General features: G+C 44.4%; 1 protein-coding gene across 13 annotated transcripts in view; it reads right to left on the bottom strand.

The window, feature by feature from the left end:
- Window positions 1-9,001, bottom strand: part of EIF4G3 (eukaryotic translation initiation factor 4 gamma 3) — a 148,797-nt gene that overhangs the window by 4,869 nt on the left and 134,927 nt on the right. For all 13 annotated transcript variants that reach the window (XM_075171938.1, XM_075171942.1, XM_075171931.1 and 10 more), the window contains 5 exons: window positions 7,424-7,596; window positions 5,099-5,224; window positions 4,175-4,256; window positions 2,251-2,349; window positions 1,170-1,316 (listed from right to left, as the gene is read on the bottom strand). In XM_075171938.1, the coding sequence (XP_075028039.1) occupies window positions 1,170-1,316; window positions 2,251-2,349; window positions 4,175-4,256; window positions 5,099-5,224; window positions 7,424-7,596 (627 nt within the window). The remainder of the gene's footprint in view (window positions 1-1,169; window positions 1,317-2,250; window positions 2,350-4,174; window positions 4,257-5,098; window positions 5,225-7,423; window positions 7,597-9,001) is intronic.

The following is a 9,001-nucleotide window of genomic DNA, read 5'->3' as shown; positions in this document are numbered from 1 at the left end:
ACACGCTGCTGCATGAGAGCAACCATTTCCAAACTCCACTGCTGAATTTGGCAGCAAGTTCAAGTTCACCAAAAGCTGCTGCAGCAGAAATCCAGTTCACCCCTCTGCAAAACTCAGCTTTCCCATTCACTTCTTGAAACTAGCTCAGGTACGTCAACATGCAACAACAGTTCTCATACAATCAATACACCATTTACCCACTCCCACAACTAGTCGTTTGTCCCGAGAAACAAACCAAACCAACAACGCTTGGCTTTTACAACCTCCTTATACATTTTCTAAGAGTTTTAGACTTTTTCAATAAATTTTACAGCATGCTCTTTGGGTGGAGATTTGTTTGCTTTGTAGGAGAAATACAGAGAATGGCTATGTAACTTGTCCAAGACTACAAAGAGCCTGTGGGTGTCCCCAGATTTTCAGTGCTGCTTTCATTCCACTCCCGACTTCTCTAACGGCAGCAGAAAAGTGACATTTCTAACACATTGCTCCGGCAATAGAAGTAACTGAAATGCAGCTGACCACGATTTAGCTGTAAGCACAGATCTAAATGAATCAGGTTGAGTATCATTTCAGACACTAGATTTAAAATCCGGCTTAAAGGATGCAGCCAGAGATAGAGGGCAAAAGATCAGTGGGTTGACAGGGCTTCTTTTTTTTTTTTTTTCTTTTTTCTTTATTTTCTTTTACAGTTACTGGTCCAATGCACTGGGAAAGGTACACGTGCCCTCGGCGACTGCCCAGCATGTTTTTGCAGCGTGGCAGGGCATGCAGTCGGGCAGGGGGAATTTGGTAGGTCACGCTGCAAAAAGCAATGAGATGCTTTTATCCCATATTTTGGGAGGAAAAAATGTAGCAGTATACTCGGTCTAAAATGTAGTAAGTAGTCAGAAGCAGTGTTTTCAGAGTCAGAAAGTCGACAGTATTTAAAAGGCAGTTACACAGTTGTATGTTAATGTGGCTAAAATTCTTTCTTCCTAAAGCTTACTTTGAAATACCGGACTGATTATATTTTACATATTAATTCTTTGGAAGTGTTGATTGCACAGACCTAATTGTCTTAGTGTCCTGTGCCTAGGGAGGAGCCTGCAGAGATGCTCCTTTAGATGAGAAAATATTTACAAAAGCAGTTAACGAACTGTGTGCGGGGAGGGTGAAAATAGTCTTTGTACCTCTACCCAGTCAAAGATTTGTTCATCATTCGCCTTGTCCTCAACAATGAGTTTTTCTAGCTGCTTGTTCAGCTCTTCCGCAGAGAGTTCTTTCTCTGAAAGTGCTTCTGAGGAACTGGAACAGTCGGACTCCGTGAAGTCCAACTTCTGCAACATCAGAAGTGATGATGAGAATTAGTTAAATATACTTTCCTATGCTGAATTATACCAAATTGAGGCAGCAAGCTACACTTCATTCTGCTTTCTGGCATCTTTCAACTGCTAAGTTATCATTACAACGATTTATATACTTTTTCTGTTCCAAAGATTATAAAGCATTTTACAAACATGTGGGGACTACATTATCCAGCAAAGACAACCAGCCATCTCCAGCCCTACACAATACGAGCGTGCACAAAATAAAGTGCATGTTGCTCAACTAAAACGACGGGGAGCTGGAACGCAATGACCAGAACTGGCGTTCGCTCAAAGAAATTGCAGCTAACGCCCCAATTCATTGCAAAATGTGACGGAGGATCTACAGTCCCCTCACCAAGCCCCAGGCCGTGGTAATCCGTTTCATTTCCTACAGCGCAGCACTTCCTAAGTGCTAAAACAGGGCAGAGGATCACTTGGAGCTCCAAAGGGAGACCTCCAGCTTCTTCCTTAGGAGCACCACCAGGTGCAAGGTGCCCTCCATCAGTCCTGGCTCCTCTCGGTTGTGAAACCCGCCGGGATCATGATGCAAGGCGGACGAGTGAATTAATTGCTACCATTTATTCCGGGCCCTCTGCAGATCATCCGTCCTTGCTGCAAAACTCGTTCTTGAGTTCATTCCCCGCAGCTGCAGAAGCAGATCTCCTAGAGGAAGCCAGCTGACGGGAGACGTGCGCCTGGGATCGGAGGGGACAAGCCCGTCCCCCCGGTGTTTCAGAAAGGAGGTGCTGAAATAATCTAACCCCGACGTGGTGAGGGAGACACTTCACCCCACACCCCATACCAACTATACGTAAGGATGGGGTGGAAGAGGATGAACAAAGGGGACGTGGGGCCAAAAATCAGTGTGCCAAAATCGTTAAGCAAACGCTTGCTCTGAACTCACTTGCTCCGTGAGAAAGGTATGTACATCCTCCCCTTCGGGTAAGTAGTCCTTCCAACTGAGGCCAGTCTCCCTCCATAAGGCTCCCACTTTCTTATGGCTCTAAAACACAAAGAGTTTGTTCGCTTTAAAGACGTGAGAGGCAACCAGGGGAGCTTTCACAAGCCGGAGTGGTGCAGCTGTGTCAGGAGAAATAAAGAACCGTTCAGCCACCAAACGAGACGCCTAGCAATGAAGTGAAAACGTCTGGAAATCCCGTGCAAGAGAAATCATATACGCAATCCTGCCACAGGTATACACGTCTTGTCAAGTGGTCAAACGCCGCGGTGCTGGGTAATAAACAAGGCATAACGTGACACGTGGGGTTTGCAACAACTGCAGCCAGAGGTTACCTATGAGAAGTGACACATCTGAACTAGGCAGTTTCCCACGGCCGTGACACAGAGCTGGCAGTCAGACGACTTAGATTCTTCTCCTGACTCTGTCATTAACTTACTCTGACTCATTCTCCCCCTGCCTTGACATTAAGGCACTGGCAAATTAGCTACTTTCAGAAAATAATTATTTACATGGCTGTTTTCTGTGCAGAGATCAAGCCTCAAATTCAGGTACATAATCCCAAGTTCACCCTTCAATTCCTCGAATTTATTGCAAACCTTGAGAAAAGCTCCTTTGCAGCACATACAGTTCAACCTTCCGCATCCTCTAATGTCACGCTGACCTTTTGGTATTCTGCCTAAGACGGCATATATGTAATTCTGACAATAAAAATACTAGCGACAACCAGCTCTTTTCACCCAAATGCTTTGCAAAAACCTTTACCTTATACACCTGCACAAGGGAGATCACTGCGCACCCTCAGTTAAGCACTGATAAAAACAGCCTCATTTTTAGTTTACAAAGCAGATTACAACTCTAAGTTTACAATGCAGATCATTAAGAGCTAATTGTGCATAGTTCCTGCTATGATTCATCGGGATCTGAATTAGATGACTGATATTACATTGAAATACCCGAGTCCAAGTATTGGCCTGGACAAGATCAAATTAGAACGCTGTGGCAGAAACAGAAACCCAAGCCTGTGCTTCAACCCGCAGAGCACGGCAGCTTTTCTTTCAAAGAACAGAGAAAAATAAATGGAAGTCGACTGTCCAAACAAGCATAAGGCTAAAATAAATAAATAAAAAGTCACTATTTGCACTGCTAGACTGAAATGCTCCCGGAACATTCAACCTTATTTGAATGCACGCTTTAAAAAAAAAAAAAAAAAAAAGGCAACTGAGTGATTTTACAGGGTTTAAAATAGACACTATCCAAAGTGCAGTATTTAGCTGGACTGAAAAAAAAAAAAGACAAAAAATGGAGACAGCGTTATAGGGAAACCACCAAACTGTCTGGACACACAACTGTGAAATGTGTAAGAGAGCTCTAGAAGTTACAGGGTGAGAAGGTGTCACTACCCCTCGTCATGGGTGACTCTTAAGAGCTAGCAGGTTTAGTTTGGATAAGCACCCAGAGGTGAGAGGTCTGAGAGGCCATCTGAAGCTTATCCGAACCCTCAGAACCTCTCCGGTCTGCAAGAACACCTCTTTCGCAAGATTTCCGGCACTTGCTGCTTCTGGTCAGCCCAGAAATACCTTGAGAATGTCCCTCTTGCAGTGTTTCAGCACTCTAGCTTCTGGAAGAAGCCAGGTGCAAAGGTACCTGCAAAAGGGAAAAGTGATGAGAAAAAAAAAACTTAACTCAACTTTTGGAACCTTGTAAGGCTTGATCTGAAACTGGGGATGAAGCGGCGGGTGTCCTAGGTTATCTGGACTGGCTGGCCCATCCCTAAATATCTTCACGTGGGAAACGTGTAGGCTTCACGCATAAACGCGTACTCGCTGCATCCAGCTCCTACCTACGAACGGTCCACCTGGACACTTACCATTTGTTTGCATAGAAGGTGCAAGATTTCAGCAAGCAAGACGCCGGCTCTTCCCACAGGAAGCAAAGGTTTGCTAAATTCTCTAGAATGAAAGAAAACCAGGTATTTTTCCTTATAATTTGAATTTGGAATGCAAGGCAAGGGGTAGTGATCAAACTGAGGCAGGAAATCACCTTTAACTTCTACCAGGGATAAAGGACTTGATCTAGCTAGCACTGCCGATAAGAGACTTCAGCGATGCAGTGCACTTCCCACAACAGGGCTAATTGCAAAGACTTTATTTTTATGTAATGTCAAATCCACTCATTTTTGTGGGACGCTGCATTCCGGTAGCAGGACCCTTTTTGGGGACAAGGCTATTGTTTTCTTAATACACTACTTACAGGAAAAGGGAACCATTCAACTGGCTTCTAGGTAATCCCCAAATACAAAAGGACATGTACGAAATACAGAAACTCTGGTCCTGGAAACAGTTTCCAGTCTTGCAGGCAAGGTTTTGTGCCCGTTTAAGGCAATGCCCAGGTGGTAGTTATTGCACTCTGAGACATAAAGACTCCTGTGCGATACCTCGCTCTCTTCAAATTCTAATTCTCGGAGCCTCAGTGTGCTCTCAAATGACTCCGACTGTACAAGACTGGGGTAGTTTTTAGCTCAGCTGAAACAAACAGGATTGAAGTAGATTTACGGATAAAACTTCCACCCCTGAGCGGTGACCACAGAGCAGCCAGCTCCCTCCCCACCACAGCTTTCAGCCTGGTGCAAGTCCCGAACGGTGTGCAGCAAGCCTTTTATCAGCTCGTACCAGAAGCTGAGCCTCTAACGCTATTTGTCTTTTATCTACTGATGGGAACCACGCTGTGAAAATACTATAGCATAGCAGACCGCTCAGCTCGACCGGCACTGGAAAAGAACAGCATTGCTTACTGTATAAGTTCTCTCATAGAGATTCCTCCTTCTTTTAACATGGGGGTCACCAACTCAGCTAGGTACAACCAAATATGGGGTATATCTATGGCCATATCGTCCGCCATCTCCAAGGTATCTGAAAAGCTTGAAAAGAAGAAGGAAAAATGTCAAGCATTAAATGCAATTTAATCTGAGACTTTTCCTGCAAAGCAAATCTGCACTTTAAAAATCCTTTGTCACAGAAAAGAGGAGAGAAGAGAATCACAAAGGTAACAAAAAAAGACTATTGCCATCTTATGCTTTCAGTGCTTCAGAACTGCCTGGAGTGAATTTCTCTACACAGTAACACGGAGAGTACGCGGAAAGGGCATCGTCTTTTGTAAAACCAGCAGACACATCCAGGAAAGCTCCATTTACAATAATTCTTATATCCCAGTAACAAATGGTTTGCTAACTAGTAAAACCTGTAAAACTAAAAAGCATTTTTGTCTGTAAATACAAACTATCTAATAAATGGAGCCTTCTTAAAAATATCCAAACAGAAGGGGGATTAACAATAACAGAAGTCCGAATGTAAGGGAATCAGCAAAATGTCTGTAAGTATGTAAAACAACGCAAGAAGGAAGTTCCGTACACCAGAGGGAGGTTTCCATCCAGAACAGACAAGGCGGCAGGATGAATTACAAAACTGCTCCCCAACACTGGATACAGTTTCCAGAATCGCTCAAAACTCTTCTTTCCAATACAAGCCTTGTAGGTGGCTTCACTTCCCATGGCTGGTACAAGATGATAATTTTTCTGGCTCTCCTGCCAGTTTTCATCATGGTTCATTTCTCCCTGAAAACCTTGAAAATTCTGGGGTCCAGTTTAGTGACTATAAATGCGAATTTTCTCTTGTCCTTCAAACCCAGAAACCATCTCCTTTGCTTTGTTCTTTACCCCCTCTGCTACTAGTTCAAGCCAGGTTTGTCCAAGTGTTTCTGCCAGAAATTAGTTTCCTGTTGTCTCTCTCTCCAGACTTGCGCTGTGACCAGGACTCATCCCATAACCTCTAATTACACAGTAATTTGTCTTGCGTAAGTATAGTGGTTTTCGGTGTTCTGCTCACGTGCCCGCTGAACACCACGTGCCCTTTCATCACCTTCAGGAGCTGTTTCATTTGGTTTGTGCCACATTCAGACCGCACGTCCCGCTATTTCATCAAGATCCTACTTATTTGGCATCACAACCACTTATCCATATCCACACTCCAGGAAACACAGGAACGGCTTTAATCACAATCTGTTATGGAAATTTATCACTTCAAACGAGTTGTTTTGACCATCAGTGACTGCGTGGACACCGACAAGTGTATTCCCTGTGGATATATATTTTTTACTGCTGTTCCATGCGGTTTTGAACTCAGGCTGCCTGAACTTTTCCTGTGAGCCTCTGGATTGCATCATGATGAAATTCACTGCCAGACACGGCGCAGGGAGATCACCATCGGAGCGGTCAGCGGTACCGTGTGAGACATGATTCAAATAAAAGCAGCCAGACGGAGCTAACTACCCAGAAACTCAGTCTCTGAAAGCATTATTTCATCTGCTCGTTCGCTGGCTGCTTTTCGTGGTTATCCCTGTTTTAATCACCCTGCTCTAAGCCCCAGCGACGACTGAGTGGTGCCAGGGACCTCGCTGGGAACACGGATCCTTTCACAACTGGACATGCGTTCAAATCCAGGCTGGGAACACAAAACCCAGAGAGCTGAAATGAACCAGCAGCCGAAACTCAGATCTGGAAGGTCTGACCTGTCTGATACCGCATCTGGAGCATATTCTCCTTCCCAACCCCTCCAGGACACGTCTAGTCCTTAAAGTTGAGTTGTCCTGAGAAATTACATCGTGTGGGCGAAGCCGTTTTACCAGTGGGGGAGTGGCTGCGGTTCTGTGGATGCACAGGAGTTCAGGCTACACAGCTTCCAGGCACTACTGTCACGTGAAGATTTTTGTCTTCTTCCTCCTCTTTTAATCGTATTCAATGATTTGCCAAAAGGCAAACATCACAAAACAGAAATCTAAACACGCATATTTAAATATACACTTACGTATTTGCTTAGAAATAAACACTTGTATAAATACTGAAATATTTACATTCAACTAAAGCATGTGAAATACTTAAAAATATATTACAATAATTATATTACTTATGAATACACCCAGGCAGAAATGCTCCTTCAAAAAGGATGTGTGGAGAAGGCAGGTTACCAAAGCAAGGTGGGAAATCATTCCTCTTCAAAACAAACATTGTTCATTTGCCATAATACTCAAGAAAAGCATCCGTTTCTACGTGCAGAATACAAACCCCTTGAAGAAATCCTGCTTGCTCAGCTTTCCCGACTGCACCAACTGATGTAATAACTGGCCCATGTGATCCCTGGTGATCTGACTCCTCTCGAGCGTCGACTCCACTCCCACTCGCACGAAAACAGGCAGCAGATTCTGGGCGCTCAGCTCCTCCACGCACTGCATTGCTTCCTGTTCGAACGACACACAGGATCACTTGCCTGAACTGAAAACATCAAAAAACGGGGCAGAAGGATATTTTCTACTGTAAGATAGTTCAGGGTGCGCAGCTTAGCACCTGGGACACGGGATGGGGATTTTTTTGATGGCAGATCAAGAGACTGCTAGCCTTGGTTTTTTTGGAAACGAGTATTTAGTGAAGCTGCCAGGCAAAGGTGCTGAACTAGGCTGTGGAACCTCATCACAAATCACCACTGAGATGGTAATCGAATAATAATAATGAGAATTTATACCATGCGGGCAATGGAATTTTTAAAATACACAATCAGGCTCCAGGGTACAGTTCAGCTGCTCAGTGGAAGCACAGAAATTGTCTTCTGGATGCCACCAAAACGCCCATTATTTCATCAAATATCAAGCCAAGTCAAAAAGAGGACATTAGGTTAGATTCATTACTGATCTGATCTGGCACAGAAATGCCTGTGTTACAAACCCACACCATATAAAGGAGCAGAAAGTCGGCGGGTAGCCTTTGGAGGAAAATTTCTTCTTTGTAAAGCTTCTACTTTCTAGTGTGTGCGTTTTGTAACCTAAGCAAATAAAACACTTAAATAGAGACTTTCAGGGAAGCGCTCAATGTCACACTTCAAAAATCTCCACTGTCATCAGCTGAGATCTTCCACTGACCTTCTAGGTTCAGCCCAACGGATCAAAATGGGCTTCCTGACTAAAGGCTCTTTGTCTTAGGTTACGCCTTTAGATATCAAGAACTGGCAGCCCCAGATGCATTTTTAGAGCCCCAAACGGCTTTTTTCTGCAGGTGACAAGCCTGGCGGTCCCAGCCTGCACGCTCGGGTCAGAGCTCTTCCCTCAGACGTGCCCCGACGGATCCCGGTGTCTCCAGGACAGACAGGCGAACATGCCGCTGGTCGACCCTGCTGTCACTAGACGCCGGCATACAGCTCAGCAGCGTTAATTTACAGTCAGGTTAAATACTAAAGACTAAACTAATGAGAAACAGCTATTCCTCTGCTATATACTACATTAACACGCTCATATATGGCCTCATTAACATGAGTTTAAGCTGAGTTAGTGAGAAGCTTTGTTGCATGCTGCATTTGAATACATTTCAACTCTATTTCTATCCATAAAAATATGTCATTGTATTTGCAAGCACCGAAACTGAAGCATCCCCTTAGTCCCAGGCATCCAGGGGTTAGACTTTGAAGTCTATCGCAAAAAGAAAAGGGACCGGGGACTCCTTTGTTACCAGCCCCACCGTCCCCGACTCCTCCTGCTGAGATCTGCCAGGCCAGCAAGCTGGGGGACATTGCGAATCAAAGTGTATTTTTTTTTTCTCCAAACCAGGATTTAATCATTTCTCCTGATAACTAGACGTGAACCCAAAACAATCATC

The sequence above is a fragment of the Calonectris borealis genome, chromosome 23 (assembly GCF_964195595.1).
Source record: "Calonectris borealis chromosome 23, bCalBor7.hap1.2, whole genome shotgun sequence".
NCBI classification, from domain to species: Eukaryota; Metazoa; Chordata; class Aves; order Procellariiformes; family Procellariidae; genus Calonectris; species Calonectris borealis.
This window is presented reverse-complemented; position numbering and strand designations above follow the sequence as displayed.